The sequence below is a fragment of the Triturus cristatus genome, chromosome 12 (assembly GCF_964204655.1).
Source record: "Triturus cristatus chromosome 12, aTriCri1.1, whole genome shotgun sequence".
Lineage (NCBI taxonomy): Eukaryota > Metazoa > Chordata > Amphibia > Caudata > Salamandridae > Triturus > Triturus cristatus.
In genome coordinates, this window is record NC_140595.1 from 859,513,298 (window position 1) to 859,533,001 (window position 19,704).

General features: G+C 47.3%; 1 protein-coding gene across 1 annotated transcript in view; it reads right to left on the reverse strand.

The window, feature by feature from the left end:
- LOC146783117 (uncharacterized) overlaps positions 1-19,704 on the reverse strand; it is a 384,584-nt gene that overhangs the window by 351,105 nt on the left and 13,775 nt on the right. Inside the window, exon 3 of the mRNA XM_085638236.1 lies at positions 13,241-13,360. Within this exon, the coding sequence (XP_085494362.1) occupies positions 13,241-13,360 (120 nt within the window). The remainder of the gene's footprint in view (positions 1-13,240; positions 13,361-19,704) is intronic.

Consider the following 19,704-nt stretch of genomic DNA (forward strand, 5'->3'; position numbering starts at 1 on the left):
TGGTATGGTGAAAAATTCCCAAAGCACAATACTCTTGCTTCTCCAGTCCAGTTACAATGATTTCTTCATTTGAAAATTCCCGCAGATTTAGAAGGATTTCAAAGAAATACAGGCAGCACCGATCGCGGCCAGTTAACACACCTAAGTGCTACTTCCAAAGGAGTTTCAAAGGGCGGGATCTTCCTGTAAATAAAGAAAGACACCAATGCCAAACCATCAGAAGTCTTTCATGTGTGTCATCGGTCTCGCGGTATGCACAATCGTAAACTGCAACAAGCATTTGCAATGCAAATAGGTCTCGCATTTTTGAGTTAGAGCTATTGACGTTGTAAATGGCAATTTCTTTTTTACCTACACATTTTATTTTTGGAGTGAATGTATGTAGTGTGCAAAATCCCTTGAAAGGTCCTGCACTTCGTAATAATTATATTGAAAAAGAAGCACTGTGGATTGTCTCAACAATTGCTTGGCACGTACCTCATGGGTGAAGTGTTGCCACACATGCACACCGTGGTGCTTTAATAATGCGAAACTCATTAATAAAAGTAGTGCTTACAGACTAACCAACGCGATCGGGATCGGAGCATGTGAATCTGAATCCCGGCTTCTCCTTCATTTTCTGGACTATTTGACTCACTCTCCTGCGTCTTGGTTTTCGCCAAAACACTGGGAGGCAATGAAGTTGGCCAACGGGGCAGGGGGGCTTCGGGGGTACATGAAAATGTATTCTTTGCCTTAAAAGAGTGCAGATTTCATTAAGATATTAACAGTACTGTACTCGCATCTATGAGGAAATCGACATTAACTAAACAAAATGCCAGAATGCGTGTCAGTTTTCACACTGTTTTAGACAGTACTGGTTGCTTAGTTTCATTGCATTAATTTTTGTATTTACTCTTTTACACAGCATCTAAAGTAGGTTACCTAACCATAAAGCCCCGAGTTGTTAAATGACCCATAGAAGGGAGTCTTTTACAGTTGAGCAAATGTGTCCAAATGTAGTTTTGGTAGTGCCATGGAATGATCAGCCAATGAGGTACTCGATGAGCAGTTATTTAACTACACGTTCAAAACGTACAGTATTGTGGCTGTTGTTTGTTTGTACACAACCACCTCGTTGAATGTGTTTATTAACACAGAGGTTCATCTACCAGACAGTGCTCACAGTTGGGCGACTAAAGCACAGAACAAAATGTATTCATTTATCCTGAGTGTGAAGGCACCCGGAAGGCTTAGGTGCCCGCCCGGAGAGGCTAGGGATCCTAGCGCTTCTATAGACTCTGCTGTGCTCCTCTGCACCAGCAGGGCACAGCTCAGAATCTGCCGCTTCTGCTAAGAATAGGTGAGGGGGATGAGGTTGGGGCATGCAGGAGTTGCTGGCAGATTTCCAGGTTATTGAAAGTGATGATTCTGACGTGAGGCAATGGAGACTGACTTTCTCTGTTTGTCTGCACCAGTCTATTTTTCTACCATCTACCGGGCTCACTGTCATGTATCCATTCATCTCTCTTTGTTAGAGGTGCGCAAGCCAATATATTAATTAGCAGGTAAAGCCAGCCGGAGAAGAGCCAAGCGTATATGAGCCAGTGGGCGAGACGTGAAAATGATCGGCATGTTAATCATACAGTAAACATGATGTAAATGTGCGATAATGTCTCTCCAGAATTCAAAAAAGTGCATTTCTTTAGCGTGTCACCTCAGTACACAAGATTATAGCACTGAATTGAGAGGAAGTTATTAAAAGTGCTTGTTTTAAGCATGAGTTAAAACACTCCCGCTCCTCCCGCCCTAAAACAATGCCATTTGTGAACTAAGAGGCGTCAGTTGCCAGGCATACCCCGAATGTTGCCTAGAATCTTATTATATTATGAGTAACATTAAAATCTAGTTCATTAAACACTAGAAGTTTTTGTACAGCACGCATCTTGAACATGCATATTTCAAGATGGCAATAATAAAGATGAAAACGGGAGTGCCAGTAGGCAAGAAAACTCGAACGAGAGTGGGGGAGGGGCAGGGGAGGTTGAAAAGTCACAGACTGAGGGCGGGTGCGATGGAGTGGGGAGACAGGGAAGAAAATAGTGTTAGGAGAAAAAGGGGCCAATAGCCATGGAAGGATACAAATGAAGAATGAGGAGGGACTAACAAGCCTCAAACCAATCGGAAGGCAGCATTTAAGACAAAAGCCAATGGGCAGAGAGTGGGAGGAGCTTCCACGAAGCTTCCACACCACAGTATATACTGCATGCTTTGCAAAGCGATGGCAGCACATGCGTGCTGCAACGCTAGACAAGGCCTAAAAGAAAATAGTGCTAGGAGTAAAGGGGCCAATAGCAGTGGAAGGATACAAATGATGAATGAGGAGGGACTAACAAGCCTCAAACCAACCGGAAGGCAGCATTTAAGACAAAAGCCAATGGGCAGACAGTGGGTGGAGCTTCCACGAAGCTTCCACACTACAGTATATACTGCATGCCTCGCAAAGCGATGGCAGCGCATTCACGCTGCAACACTAGGCGAGACCTAAAAACAAAGGCATTTTTAACCAGAACCACTTAACAGGCCGTCATAATCTGACCCAGTTACAAAACCTGGGTCGAAAGTTCTACTTTGAATGAGTCACTCATTCTAAACACAGCTTCTGTAGTTTAATGGCAATCACGCGGTAATACCGCAGGACTTGGAACAGGACGTCAAGCCCTCAAAATTCCCTTGGAGTCTTGCCATTGGCTTTAGGAGTCCAACAAGAGTACAGATGGACCATAGAAAGATACACAAATACATATATGCACATTTAAACAGTACTATTGTAAATTAAGTGTAAAAAATAAAATCCGAATTTATATTATTATTAACTTAGAGAATCACATATTACTTTACATTACAAAAAAACATAGAAATTCACTCATAAAACTAAAGTTTAAAGGGGCTTTTTAGTTAGATAAAGATATCGCTAATTTTGTAACATTTTAAACTTGAAAAACAACTGGTATGTGCAAGGTATATTTTACGGAGCTAACTATAACTTGTGCCCCCACCATGCACTGCTTATGACATCATATATTACCTCACTCCTGACATGTTCGATGACATCACTGATGACATCACAGAGGGCCAAGGTGGGGGAAGCAAAAAGGAGTGTGAGAAAGAATAGAAAAAAGGTGAGAGAGAAATTGGAGCTGGGAGAGGGAAGAATCACACAGGCGAGAATGAAATGCAGGCAGGGGGTGCACACGCGGGCAAATGCATCACTGAGGGGGGCGGGGAACAAGCACACGGGCAAGAGAACGAAATGCAGGCAGGCGGTGCACACAAGGACAAATGCATCACAGAGGGGGGCAGGGAAGAAGCACACGGGCAAGAAAAAGCAGAGAGGGAAAGAGATGCACACTAGCCTGGAAAACACATGCACACTCTTACAGTGTGAATAAATAATATCTGATAAAAGAAGCAGTGTAATGATATAGTAATGTGTCCATGCTCCAGGAAAGGGATGACAGCCCACACAAGCTTATTAATGCGACACAATCAGATGGGAGTGACAATGAAACTAACCATTGGCAAGCAATGAGTGGCTCTAACCCCACTGTAACCATGCAATACGTCTCACAACAGAGAGTGCATGTGCTGTCTCAGACGCCAGACGCCAACCAATGGAAAGCAAAGAGTGGCACTAACCCCACTGTAACCATGCAATAAGTCGCACAACAGAGAGTGCATGTCCTTTTGAGGCTCACATAGATGCTATGAATGTTGGAGTCCCTCAGGGCTCCATCTTGAGTCCTACCCTTTTTAATGTGTTTGTGGCACCCCTGGCAACGTTGGCTGAATCATTCGATGCAAAAATCGTCTCGTACGCAGACGATACTCAATTACTTTTCACCTATGCCAGGGATCAAGTCCTAGATGGTAACAAGATCAAGCTCTGCCTTTCAGCAGTTTTCAGTTGGCTCAATACCAATCACCTGAAATGCAATTCAGATAAATCTGAAATGATCTTTTTTGGCGGTCCTCCAGATGAAAATTGGCGTGACTGGTGGCCATCTAACATGCTTCCGCCCACAAATTTGGCTACCACTGTAAAAAATCTTGGGGTTAAACTAGACAATAAACTTTCTATGAGCACCCAGGTACAGTCTGTGGTAGGCACTTGCTTTGCCCTGCTCAGGATGTTGCGGAATTTTCTTCCTCTACTCTCGCTATCCCATAGAAGGACAGTGGTGCAGGCTCTGATCCTGTCCCGACTTGATTATGTCAATGTCCTTTACCTGGGAATACCGGAATTTCTTCTTAACCGCCTCCAAGTAGCTCAAAATGCTGCCGCTCGAGCGATTTTTCTTGCTGATCGACGCACACATACTTTTCCTCTTCTGAGAACACTTCATTGGCTGCCGATTCGTAAAAGAATTCATTTTAAGGCTTTGGTTCTTGCCTTTAAGGCCTCCCATAACATCGGTGCTCCCTATTTAAGAGCCCGCTGTCTTCACTACGTGGCTATACGTTCGCTACGGTCCTCCTCTGCTCACTCGCTCCGTACGCCCAGGTTTTACCTTTCACGACAGGGCGGCCGTTCCTTTCAGGTTTTGGTATCGTCTTTATGGAACAAACTCCCTGTCAATCTACGCCAGGAAAAAGATCTTTTATGCTTTCGCCGCAAACTTAAGACACTGCTGTTTTAATATCTTCTAGGGCTCTTTTCTCAGCTAGCTTTTTTGGTTTTGTTACGGGTCTCGTGCTCAGCGCCGGGACACTCCTGGGAGTAGCCGCGCTCTTAACAAATACCTAGTAACATAACAACATAACATGTGATGTCTCGGACGCCAGACCTAAAAATGGCAAACATTATTCGTATTGAAGGAAATTCAACAGGTTCTTGATTGGCCACTAGATTTTAAATAATGTTGGCTGGTTGCATGGGCTCTCCATTTGTATAGCGTCCAATCGTTGGTCACATATTACGTATCATTTTTGGAATGGCTTTTTCAATAAAATGATCTACTAGTTGGCATCCACCAACAAGATGGGCTATCCTCATTGCCTTCAAAAAATGTTTCCTGATGGCCCTCCTTGCCCAGAGACTCATGAACAATGGCGACCCATCAGCAGACCCCGACCAGCGCACAGAGACATCGACTCTCCTTGCTCAGAGACTGATGGAAGATGGAGATTCATCAGCAGACCCCAACCAGTGAACAGAGACATCGACTCCCCTTGCTTAGAGACTCACGGACGATGGAGGCTCATCAGCAGACCCCGACCAGTGCACATAGACATCAACCCTCCTTGCCAAGAGACTCACGGACGATGGAGGCTCATCAGCAGACCCCAACCAGTGCACAGAGACATCGACCCCCCTTGCCCATAGACTCATGGACGATGGAGGCTCATCAGCAGACCCCAACCAGTGCACAGAGACATCGACCCCCCTTGCCCAGAGACTCATGGACAATAGAGACTCATCAGCAGACCCTGACCAGTGCACAGAGACATCGACCCTCCTTGCCCAGAGACTCAAGGACGAAGGCGGCTCATCAGCAGACCCCAAGTGCACAGAGACATCAACCCTCCTTGCCAAGAGACTCACAGACGATGGAGGCTCATCAGCAGACCCCGACCCGTGCACAGAGACATCGACTCTCCTTGCCCAGAGACTGACGGATGATGGCGGCTCATCAGCATACCCAGACCAGTGCATATAGACATCGACCCTCCTTGCCCAGAGACTCATGGACGATAGAGACTCATCAGCAGACCCTGACCAGTGCACAGAGACATCGACCCTCCTTGCCCAGAGACTCAGGACGATGGCGGCTCATCAGCAGACCCCGACCAGTGCACAGAGACATCGACCCTCCTTGCCAAGAGACTCACGGACGATGGAGGCTCATCAGCAGACCCCGACCAGTGCACATAGACATCGACCCTCCTTGCCCAGAGACTCATGGACAATAGAGACTCATCATTGTTTATAGAGCCTCTGGGGTGTTTTTCTAAGTGAGGTATTGGCTCCTCCCTAATATGCGTTGTTTTATTATCACAGATATTAGTGCGGTGCATAGGTGAGGGAAGCTAACACGCTATTAGATCAGTAAACATGACCCTGTTAGGCCAATTGCATGTTAAATCATAACCATATATCACACATATATTCTTATTAACAGAGGTTTTTAGGAAATGTTTCTTGTTTCTTTTATTCAGTTTGAATGCCCAGCCAACACGTGTTTCGTTGTGGGTGATTGCCCAATCGACTTCTTCAGGGCTACAAGAAAAAACATATGTATATGTATGGGATCAGCCGATCCACTGTGGGTTCATTGGTCAACATCAGTGAACAAAATTCACCCGGTCACTTGCACCAACTTAGCTTATAAAATATTAGTGACTTTCTTATAAGGTCAAATGACCTCTGACTAAAGCTGTCCTATACCTTAAACCTCTATTGTGAGAGCATTTCTATTTGTGACCATGTAGTTAAACATTATGTTGGTACATAGATTCCATGTTTTCATTATGCATTCATTTTGCTATGTCTATATTATAGTATTCTCGTGGAAGAGATGTGCAAATATTTAGAAAAAGTATAGCTTATTCAATAAATGTACAAACTGTTATTTGTTTGTTACTGTTTAGATTTAGTGGTGACATTCATAGATAAATTAATTAGAAGCTTCCTATGCAACTTGAAGACATGAGAGCCCTACCTGTAGGAAAGGTGAAAGTTAACTTTGGTTCTGTAATGAGAGAGACAGAACACAAGATCGTTTAAATCTAATGTTGACTTGATTTCGAGGTGTAGATTTTTATACAATAATTAGATCAGGGATGGTGGCAGTACACTCACCTCCCCACTGGTTCTACTTCCGTCCCGGCTGTGCTTCAAGTGTGTCCCTCGTTTCAATATTTTAAAGGTATTGATGGATGCTTCAATCCTAACAAATAACAGTTTGTACATTTATTAAATAAGCTATACTTTTTCTAAATATTTGCACATTCCTCCCACGAGAATACTATAAGATAGACATAACAAAATGAATGCATAATGAAAACATGGAATCTATGTACCAACATAATGTTCAACTACATGGTCACAAACAGAAATGCTCTAACAATAGGGGTTTAAGGGATAGGACAGCACTAGTCAGAGGTCATTTGACCTTATAAGAAAGTCACTAATATTTTATAAGCTAAGTTTGTGCAAGTCACCGGGTGAATTTTGTTCACTGATGTTGACCAATGAACCCACAGTGGATCGGCTGATGACATACATATACATATGCTTTTTCTTGTAGCCCTGAAGAAGTCGATTGGGCAATCACCCACAACGAAACACGTGTTGGCTGGGCGTTCGAACTGAATAAAAGAAACAAGAAACATTTCATAAAAACCTCTGTCAATAAGAATATTTGTGTGATATATGGTTAGGATTTTACATGAAATTGGCCGAGCAGGGTCATGTTTACTAATCTAATAGCGTGTGCACAGGATTGGAGTTTGTGTCAATAGATACTCATCAGCAGACCCTGACCAGTGCACAGAGACATCGACCCTCCTTGCCAAGAGACTCACAGACGATGGAGGGTCATCAGCAGACCCCGACTAGTGCACAGAGACATCGACCCCCCTTGCCCAGAGACTCATGGACGATAGAGACTCATCAGCAGACCCTGACCCGTGCACAGAGACATCGACCCTCCTTGCCCAGAGACTCAAGGACGATGGCGGCTCATCAGCAGACCCCGACCAGTGCACAGAGACATCGACCCTCCTTGCCAAGAGACTCCTGGACGATGGCGGCTCATCAGCAGCCCCCGACCAGCGGACAGAGACATGGATCCCCTTGCCCAGAGACTCACAGACAATGGAGAGTTATCAGCAGATCCTGACCCAACGCACAGAGACCTCAACCCTCCTTGCCCAGAGACTCATGGAGAATGGCGACCCATCAGCAGACCCCCGACCAGTGCGCAGAGACATCCAGAAGATGCTCTTGAACCATTTAGAAACATGGAGATAAATATCAACCTACGCCACCTGCTCATCAGATTGGAGCTTGAGGTTCACTCTCGACGCAGGATGCAACTCTAAAGGAGAGAACCTCATCTTATTGGACCTTCTGGCAGGTCAATACTTTTGCATTATGATTACAACTACCTTCATCAATGAAAAAGAATCCTGCCTCCCATGTGTCCTCCGTGAAGCGGGTTCATCCAATCACAGACTCGTTAATGGTAAAAGAGATAAGGAGCAAGTGATCGGTTTCGGTCAGCAGCAGGAGGCCAGACTCGTGTCTGTGGCTGCAGCATCCATTTTGTGATGCCAGGGCTCTTTTAAGCTGGAACCGGGTATACCGGTGCTGTCATGTCTCTCCATCTAGTAGGGTGGGATCATACTCCCACACCAGTTACTGGTGTGAGGGTATAATTACAAGGTGTTTGACACCAAACACGACATGTTTCCGTGCAGCCAGTCCAAAGTTAGCATTTACCGTTTGGTTATAATGCACTTAAGAGTATATGGTCAGGCTGCATCACAGACAACCCTGAAGAAGAGATTCTGAAGGCTGCAGAGGGGTGCTGATCTTGCATTGGCACCCTCTCACACAAAACCAAGCACCCTGCCTTCGGGACTGATAAGACCTGCCATAGGGGTGACTGATAGGTTTCTATGTGCAGTATATGGTGAGATATAGTGAACCTATATCTTAGTAAGGGGTGCTTACACCACCTTACCCAGGCTGCAGTAGCAGACATGTGGTGCCATTTTGGAGTGCTTCCAAGGGGTGGCATAAAACATGCTTCAGCCCCTGGTAGGCCTCTGAGGTACCTATGCCCTTGGTACCTAAGGTCCCATATACTAGGGACTCACAAGAGTAACCCAGTAACCAATCTGGAGTGTACCTAAAGTACATGCAATCAATTTAGAGAGGAAGCAGATAGCTGGGGTCCTGAATAGCAGGGCAAAAGCCAGACTAAAGTCGAAAAACAGTGAAACACCACCAAGTGGGGGTAACTATAAGAAGCACATCCTACTCTCCTACATTAAGCTCCATGACTCAGAAGCAAGAATAAGACAGAGGAAGGCTAAACAGAGGACAGAGGTATGAAGCGAATTATTGTCGAGGTCCTGTTGTTCTGCTAGCACTTTGCATGGGTGCCTTTATTCACACTGCTACGTTTTCTAGGGAAAAAATGGTCAACACCTCTTAAAACCCAACTGCAAATTCTCCCTCCCTTGAATAAGCCCTACGTAGATGCCGCCTCAGCTGTAAATTAATGCAAATTACAATCCATCGGATTATAATTTACTTCTTCAACTAAATTAAGGCAACTAGACTGACCAACCCAGTGAGTGGGTTCAAGCTTCTCGACAGGGTCGGCTCTCTGGTGTCCCCCTCGCTTTGTCGCAGTTCGCCACTGAAGTCCTCAAGTACGGGCAGCAAGCGTTGCATCCTGCCCCTGCATGAAGTGCCTGGGCCTAGGAACCCTAGGGTTTAGGGTTCTTGCAGACCATTTAAAACCGAGGCTGGCTCTCGGTTTCGTCGTGGCTCCCAAAGGTGGAGGCGGTGCAGATGCTAATCGTATACACCAACGTTTCATGGAGGATTCATGAGTAAATCGACAACATTATTAACTGCGTAAAGAATTGCACAAAATTAAGGATGGTTTTGATTGTGTCAGATGGTGACAATGTTCTTGGCTAAAGGAAAGATTTTGAGGATTTGTAATGAGAATCAAAGAGCTCTTATTAGCACTTTCTGTTATGTTGTTCCTAATATACCCATTTATCAGGATGTGTATATGATTAATTCCCATAAATCTATTGAAAAGTGTTGATGAAGCGGACAGAGCTTCTGGGTCTGACTCCCTAAAGTGCTTTGATGAAAATTCATCTCATGACGTATGCAGGCTCATTTCAATCATCTTCATCTCAGGTTTGCACAAAATTGTGCCGAAGAGGGGGATTGTGAAACTTTCTGACTTGCCGCTCTGATGCCGCTCACTCTGACTGGTAAATGCTAGCCAGAGTGCACAGCTGAGCTGCCTCGGTCACGAGCTTGGCGACGGCAAACAAGGATTTTCAAGTAGCTTCCTCAGAGCTAAAGTTGACATTTTTCTATCTCCTCTTGTTTGGGTTGAGATTAATTCAAGCATTCATCCAGCACCCTGTTGTTGTTACATTTGATGCCCTATGTGAGACGTGTATGCCCAGGAGTGGGTCTCGTGCTCGCTATGCCACTGGATTCAAGCTAGGCTGGCTGATCGGGGAAATACCCCAAAACTGGCCCTGGGATGTTTGTTTCCGGTCCAGGGAGGACCTGGCCTGGCAGTTCGGGCTGGACTGTTCCCATGGGAGAAGGGTCAAGACTGATTTGCATATGGCTGGGTCCAAACTGGAGTGGCATAGTGGGCGATAAATTATGGATTGGGATGTGGGCCTGAGTGATTGCCAGTGGTCGAGATTAATTCAAGCATCCATCCATCACATTGTTGTTGTTGCAATTGACACCTCTGACACACAAAGCCTCACTTCCGTGCTTGCCAATAGTAAACAAGAACTTTCAAGTGGCTTCCTCAACGCTGAAGTTGACATTTTTCTACCTCTTCTGGTTTTGGTTTCAGCCATGTGATCTCCTTTTCAGTCATGCACATAACAACCTATAAATGTGTTCTATACACAAATGTGCTTTAGCATTCATGTTCAGTGGGTGTAGGGGGCCTTTTGTCACCGGACTGTGATTTATGGGTGACTGATTTTCTTTTTAATACACTTGCTCAGACTTACAGTAGGCCTGTGAGCAGATTTTAGTTTGATATGTTCTATTCCAGCAAGACATCTTCATGGGCTGTGCAGCATGAATCCATGCAAAGTGCAATTATGGGCTGAGTAGGACCATTCTTTGCCCACCTAGGGGGTACTGGCAAGAAACCAGGGCCAACAAAAGCACGGGCAGCCTTTTAAATGCGACCACTGTCCAGCCCGAGGCAGAGCACATCATCTTGGAATGCTGCAGGCCAGGCTGTTGTCACTAAATTCAAATTTTCTGTATTAGGTTTGAACAATACCTCACGTGTTCAATGAAGGCCTGAAGGTCGTTTAACGATGTCGTGTCCCGCACATCACCAGAAGGGTTTGAGGAGAGACACTTTGGCAGACAGAAACCGGCTGGCAGGGAGCAGATTTACTAACTAAACTCAAAAAAAGAGAAGGAACTATGCCCAGTGCTGTGAAACACAGCCAACTGGAAACCTGGAAAAAGTCCCCTTCATGATAGTAGATTTCACATGAGGGCAAGAAGGACAGAGAGAGGTGAAACTGAGTTATAAACCAGAGTCTCAAAGCAAGCCCTCAGGTTTGTTAAAGACTGCCCTCACCCACTAAATAGTGGCATGCTTCATCATGGGGCCACTACAAACACCCTGAAGTAGACCAACACTCAGGGTGGAGCGCTGATTTTTTGAGAAAGAAGAGAAAGAAAAGGAGATAGTCCTCCAAATGAGGTATCCCAAAAATGCAGAGAAAAGAAGATAGTAAAACTGCCTAAGTGGTAACATTTATACTCATTTTATTCTGGGTCCCACTTGACAGGGTTAAAAATAAATGTCGGGTGTGTTGGAGAAGTTACCTCTCTGGAATTCTCTGCCTCTGGACATCAGAGTGCAGGAAAACTTGATGGGGTTCAGAAAAGCCCTCAAAACATGGCTGTTTGCGCTAACCTATGCTTAGTTCCCCCGCCACGACATTTTGCAACTATTAGCGCCATGAAACCTTTTGGTGACCGTGCGCTTTACAAATTCCTATTAACATAACATAACATAACATAACATAACATAACATAACATAACACCCCTTCTGCTCCTACCGACATGTTTCAGCCAATCATCCAAGCCCTACTGGGTCTCTGGCCTTCCTCAGGGTCTTGATCCCTCTAGGTGTGCTTTTAAAATTTTAATAATTGGCTATTGCCAGCACTTTCAACAAAAAAAATGTTTGCCTAACTTGGTTCATGAAGAGTAACCTCACTCGTCTTTCTTACCCGAGTTGCATTAGTACTTCTCTCAACTCGGGCCGGATTGGGAACACTGTCCTGCAGTTAAACATTCATCAAGGGCTTGGTGTCTCCCGAAGCCACTCTCAGCCCTCCGACACTCATATATACAACAAACTAACAGTTCTGGGCAGGTTGTCAAAGGTAGTTTGAAATTCAATCCCTTTGACTGTCCTCCAACAACAACATTCTAGGTAAACGATCTCATACAGCACCTGTGAATGACACCACACCCAGTACACAACACTTCACACCGTAGGTGTGGGAGGAAGAACCTAGGCATGGAATACTGAAGGAAATTACAGGGAGGATGCCACGAAAAGGGAGGATGCCAAGAAGTCCCTTCCATCCTGGGATACAGGTGTGTGCCCCTGACCTCTAATTCAGCTACCCCTAGCCTTCCAGTGTCTCCATAGCCTTGATGAGGGGCTACACACACCCCAACTATGAGCGGAGGTACACTTCCAGGGCCCCCCGAGTCAGCAGAGCCCAGCCTTCCAGTGTCTCCATAGCCTTGATGAGGGGCTACAAACACCCCAACTATGAGCGGAGGTACACTTCCATGGCCCCCCGAGTCAGCAGAGCCCAGCCTTCCAGCGTCTCCACAGCCTTGATGGGAGGCTTCACACACCCCAACTATGGGCGGAGGTACACTTCCAGGGCCCCCCGAGTCAGCAGAGCCCAGCCTTCCAGCATCACCATAGCCCTGATGGGAGGATATACACACACCAACTATGGGCGGAGGTACACTTCCAGGGCACCCTGAGTCAGCAGAGCCTCGGCTTTGCTTTTGAATATCTGAGGACAATCATGGAGCATCTCCAGTGGACGTACAGGATGTTGAATCCTCTGGGGTGGAGAAGAGATAACCAGGAAACATCAAACATGTGCAGGGTGGTACAGCTTCCGCAACCATGCAAACTATGGCGTCACAAAAAATGGGGTGATTAGTAATGTGCTTCAACTCAAGACACTGAAAAGGAATACGCTTTCTAGGTTCTTATTAACAGATGTGTTATAAGAGAACTCTTTTAAATCTGAACAGCAGAAATTAAAGGGTTGTGAATCGGAAGTCTTTTTCCAGCCAATACTACTATATAATAAGAGTTTCACACTGCAGTCCCCTCTCACTCTTCGGTTCACGATACATAAGTAACTGCACTCTCCAGAACGCAGAATAGAAAAGGACTTTACCAGGTTCCGAAGATCCAATGATGAGCGGTAGATGACTGCCTTCTCGTCAGGGGAATCATCACTCGGGACCTTCTTGAAATACCTTCTCATGCTGGCTCTGAAGCTGTCATTGTCTGTTCCCTGCAGAAGAGCAACAAGCAGAGCATTGAGGTCTACAGGTTCAGATCTCCTGCAGCCACTCACTATAACCACCACATAGGATACATCTCTGCTACTCATCACACAGACACGCTTACTACAGGTTCAGATGAGATCTCCTGGAAGCAACTCACTACAACCAGCACATAGGATTTACATCTGCTCCTCATCATACAGATAACCTTCCTACAGGTTCAGATCTCCTGCAACCACTCACTATAACCAGCACATATGATACATATCTGCTACCTATCCCACAGACAAGTTTCCTACAGGTTCAGGATCTCCTGGAAACCACTCACTATAACCAGAATATAGGATCCATCTCGGCTACTCATCACACAGACAAGCTTCCTACAGGTCCAGATTTCCTGCAGCCACTCACTGTAACTAGCACATAGGATCCATCTCTGCTCCTCGTCACACAGACAAGCTTCCTACAGGTCAAATTTCCTGGAAACCACTTATAATAACTAGCACATAGGATACGCCTCTGCTCCTCATAACACAGACAAACTTCCTACAGGACTGCAGCCACTCACTATAACCAGCACATAGGATACAATTGCAATGATCATCACACAGACAAGCTTCCTACAGGTGCAGATCTCCCGGCTTCTACCCTCTACAACCAGCGCATCAGACATACATCAGAGTAAACTTTGCTGCTGTGATTGAAGTCGCGCTTCCACTTTACCTGATGTGAAGCGGCCACGTGTAAGTATATTAATTTTGAACTGTACGGCAGTGAGGGGCATTGTTTTATCCTGATTTTATCTCGCTCTCTATATTTGAGGGTGAAGATTCACTTTTTTATCTACATACTTTGAAATTGTGGGGCATAATCTCTTCTGTGGTGACCCTGTTGGCACCATAGACGCATCTCCTTTGTTTAACTTTGGCAATGGCCATATTGGTGCTAGAAGTAGCCACTGCCGGCTTAGCTGACATCACATAACAAACAATAACAGAACAGAGCACACCCTTCTCGCAGACAAGATTCCAACAAGTTCAGATATTCTGGCTGCCATTCGGTAAATAGGCTGTATCGCATAAGTTGCAGAGGGCACATTTCTCGCCAGCTACCCCAAGCAACAGGTCAAAGCTCTCTCCCTCAGAAAAGTCCCATGGATCACCCTCACTGGTACCTCTTCTTGACACTTCATCATTTACAACAAGCCTATGGCCAGCTCAAATTCATACATGCCGCCTACAGTCATCTGTGCTCCTACACACACCCGAAAGGTACTCTGTCGACTGTCACCGTGATGCCCACAACCACCCTACTCTCATACCACGTCCAACATAGTGCCAAGAGGCCACTGGTTCACCAGCCACACCAAACACTAAGGGGTCTATTCACAATCTGCATTTTCCAGGACATTTAACAATATTACAACAGTACTACTCACGTACCACAGAATGCTTCTCACATACTTACGTGCTGCTGAGGTCTCTGCCTCGACCTTGCCTACCTTTTCTGTCTGGAGATCTACGTTTTCCCACATTAAGGGGCCTATTTCCATGTCGGTACGGACCTGAGTCCGTCGGACATCAATCTGGAAGTGGAACCGACAAACCTCCTGTCGGCAGGACCAAACCAGCAATTAGTTCGGTCGCACTCCTATCCTTTACAATTGTAAAGAGCTGAGGTAAAGTTCATCTTAAGGTGCCTGCAACCGGGTGCAGGGATCAACAGGGGGGGGGGCATCATAGGTGTCACCTAGGCCACCATCCAGAGGCCTTGCACCCATGGGGGCCCTGCAGTGGGTCCCCAAAGTCAGATTCCCACGGCGTTTCTGTGACTGACACAGAAAGGCTGTGGGAATCTGCCAACGTAATCCCTGGGAAGCCATTTGGAAAGCCCGTTCGGACTCCTTTCCAACCGACAACATCATAATTGGTCGGTCGGAAAGGAATCCGAACGGGACATTTCAATGCGGTCGGAACGGCTCCGACCGTTGGACGGAGTCATTTCCGACCGCATCGAAATCGGCCCCTTAGTAGTAAATGTGGGAAGGTTGGGGAGTGACTAGAAAATGGGGACTACTTACTACTAAGTGGGAGGGGTTTTGGAAGCAGCAAAGAGGGGTTAAGTTGAGCATGCAGACACCCACAAAAGAGTAAGCCCATTGTGATTTACAAACTACACTTCCAAAGTTCCTACAGTCAAAATGATCGCACAACTGTAGTAAATGAGCTCGAGCTAACAACTGGGCACATGGCAAACCACTGGCACCGTAAATTTATCCCGGAGAGATGACTGAGTCCGCGACTAAAAAACCAGACTCATAGATAATGAAGATAAATTATAATAATGTATTTAGACTTCTTAAAATACATATAAATGTAACCAAATATAAACAAATTAAGAATAATTAGTTTATTTTAAATTATTTTAATGTTTCATTTAAAAAATGTAAGTTTATTTTTGTAAAAAATAATTAAATTAATCTGACTTAATTCTATATATAACTTTCAATAATTTCTATATAATACATACATTTTCCCTAAGCTATTTTTTAAACAATATTTTTCCAAATCTAATTGTTTTTCATATATTTAAACAGATCAAGTATTAAACGCAAAACTATGTTAATAATGCATTACATTAATAGTTATTTAAAATATTGTTTCGTTTTTTAAACTTTAATAAACATTTTACCTTTTCCCTATTCTTTACCTGCCCCGGTGTGAAAGATTACAATTCGAACCTTAACATTTGTATATTAGGATCCACCCACTAGTTTCAACGGGTGGAAACATGTAAGTCACACTTTGTAGTTAATTTACACTCGTAAATGGTGCCTAGCCAAAAGTAGTAAACGTACTACAGAGTGTAAGAGAAACCCTACACACCTTTGAGACCAGCCCTCTTAATTAACAGACATGCGCCCGCATTCCACCCCATCCAGTGCCAACCTTCTTTCCACCTTTGAGATCCAGATGTTGATTCTATTTCCCTCATCCCATAGCAGCCAAAACCCGCAGCAGACTCCAGTGCACAGAGACATCAGCTCCTGGGCAACCACCGACCTTCCCGACTCCCACCTGGGGGTTCAGCCCACCACAGGCAGACACTGATGCAGCAGCACCAACACCACTCATGCATCACTACCACCAACAACCCCTCTGACATCACTGAGGCAGAAATCCAAACCACCAACATCCAGCCAACGCCACCACCTGCAGGAGACCACCACAGCCAATGACTACAAGGGAGAGCTTGCTCCATCATTGTGTGAGTCATTGGCTGTGGTGAAGGCTCTGCTAAGAGAGCACTGGCACAAGGGGACTGAAGCACAGGAGACTGAACAGAGGCCAAGGCACAGTGTGCTCCCAGGGGGTGAATGAACAGAGGCCAAGGCACAGTGTGCTCCCAGGGGGTGAATGAACAGAGGCCAAGGCACAGTGTGCTCCCAGGGGGTAAATGAACAGAGGCCAAGGCACAGTGTGCTCCCAGGGGGTGAATGAACAGAGGCCAAGGCACAGTGTGCTCCCAGGGGGTAAATGAACAGAGGCCAAGGCACAGTGTGCTCCCAAGGGGTGAATGAACAGAGGCCAAGGCACAGTGTGCTCCCAGGGGGTGATTGAACAGAGGCCCTGGCACAGTGTGCTCCCAGGGGGTGATTGAACAGAGGCCCTGGCACAGTGTGCTCCCAGGGGGTGAATGAACAGAGGCCAAGGCACAGTGTGCTCCCAGGGGGTGAATGAACAGAGGCCAAGGCACAGTGTGCTCCCAGGGGGAGACTGAACAGAAGCCAAGGCACAGTGTGCTCCCTGGGGGTGAATGAACAGAAGCCAAGGCACAGTGTGCTCCCAAGGGGTGAATGAACAGAGGTTCTGGCACAGTGTGCTCCCAGGGGGTGAATGAACAGAGGCCCTGGCACAGTGTGCTCCCAGGGGGTGAATGAACAGAGGCCAAGGCACAGTGTGCTCCCAGGGGGTGAATGAACAGAGGCAAAGGCACAGTGTGCTCCCAGGGGGTGAATGAACAGAGGCCAAGGCACACTGTGCTCCCAGGGGGTGAATGAACAGAGGCCCTGGCACAGTGTGCTCCCAGGGGGTGAATGAACAGAGGCCAAGGCACAGTGTGCTCCCAGGGGGTGAATGAACAGAGGCCAAGGCACAGTGTGCTCCCAGGGGGTGAATGAACAGAGGCCCTGGCACAGTGTGCTCCCAGGGGGTGAGCGCTTAGAGACCGCTTGGTGATTTGCGCTATATAAATTCCTGCACATTTACATTTACAATGAACAGAGGCCAAGGCACAGTGTGCTCCCAGGGGGTGAATGAACAGAGGCCAAGGCACAGTGTGCTCCCAGGGGGTGAATGAACAGAGGCCCTGGCACAATGTGCTCCCAGGGGGTGAATGAACAGAGGCCAAGGCACAGTGTGCTCCCAAGGGGTGAATGAACAGAGGCCAAGGCACAGTGTGCTCCCTGGGGGTGAATGAACAGAGGCCAAGGCAAACTGTGCTCCCAGGGGGTGAATGAACAGAGGCCAAGGCACAATGTGCTCCCAGGGGGTGAATGAACAGAGGCCAAGGCACAGTGTGCTCCCAAGGGGTGAATGAACAGAGGCCAAGGCACAGTGTGCTCCCTGGGGGTGAATGAACAGAGGCCAAGGCACAGTGTGCTCCCAGGGGGTGAATGAACAGAGGTCAAGGCACAGTGTGCTCCCAGGGGGTGAATGAACAGAGGCCAAGGCACAGTGTGCTCCCAGGAGGTGAATGAACAGAGGCCAAGGCACAGTGTGCTCCTTGGGGGTGAATGAACAGAGGCCCTAGCACAGTGTGCTCCCAGGGGGTGAATGAACAGAGGCCAAGGCACAGTGTGCTCCTAGGGGGTGAATGAACAGAGGCCAAGGCACAGTGTGCTCCCAAGGGGTGAATGAAGAGAGGCCAAGGCACACTGTGCTCCCAGGGGGAGACTGAACAGAAGCCAAGGCACGATGTGCTCCCAGGGGGTGAATGAACAGAGGCCAAGGCACAGTGTGCTCCCAAAGGGTGAATGAACAGAGGCCAAGGCCCACTGTGCTCCCAGGGGGTGAATGAACAGAGGCCCTGGCACAGTGTGCTCCCAGGGGGTGAATGAACAGAGGCCAAGGCACAGTGTGCTCCCAAGGGGTGAATGAAGAGAGGCCAAGGCACAGTGTGCTCCCAAGGGGTGAATGAAGAGAGGCCAAGGCACACTGTGCTCCCAGGGGGAGACTGAACAGAAGCCAAGGCACAATGTGCTCCCAGGGGGTGAATGAACAGAGGCCAAGGCACAGTGTGCTCCCAAGGGGTGAATGAACAGAGGCCAAGGCACACTGTGCTCCCAGGGGGTGAATGAACAGAGGCCAAGGCACAGTGTGCTCCCAAGGGGTGAATGGACAGAGGCCAAGGCACAGTGTGCTCCCAAGGGGTGAATGAAGAGAGGCCAAGGCACACTGTGCTCCCAGGGGGAGACTAAACAGAAGCCAAGGCACAATGTGCTCCCAGGGGGTGAATGAACAGAGGCCAAGGCACAGTGTGCTCCCAAGGGGTGAATGAACAGAGGCCAAGGCACACTGTGCTCCCAGGGGGTGAATGAACAGAGGGCAAGGCACAGTGTGCTCCCAAGGGGTGAATGAACAGAGGCCAAGGCACAGTGTGCTCCAGGGGGTGAATGAACAGAGGCCCTGGCACAGTGTGCTCCCAGGGGGTGAGCGCTTAGAGACCGCTTGGTGATTTGCGCTATATAAATTCCTGCACATTTACATTTACAATGAACAGAGGCCAAGGCACAGTGTGCTCCCAGGGGGTGAATGAACAGAGGCCAAGGCACAGTGTGCTCCCAGGGGGTGAATGAACAGAGGCCCTGGCACAGTGTGCTCCCAGGGAGTGAATGAACAGAGGCCAAGGCACAGTGTGCTCCCAGGGGGAGACTGAACAGAAGCCAAGGCACAATGTGCTCCCAGGGGGTGAATGAACAGAGGCCAAGGCACAGTGTGCTCCCAAGGGGTGAATGAACAGAGGCCAATGCACAGTGTGCTACCTGGGGGTGAATGAACAGAGGCCAAGGCAAACTGTGCTCCCAGGGGGTGAATGAACAGAGGCCAAGGCACAATGTGCTCCCAGGGGGTGAATGAACAGAGGCCAAGGCACAGTGTGCTCCCAAGGGGTGAATGAACAGAGGCCAAGGCACAGTGTGCTCCCTGGGGGTGAATGAACAGAGGCCAAGGCACAGTGTGCTCCCAGGGGGTGAATGAACAGAGGTCAAGGCACAGTGTGCTCCCAGGGGGTGAATGAACAGAGGCCAAGGCACAGTGTGCTCCCAGGAGGTGAATGAACAGAGGCCAAGGCA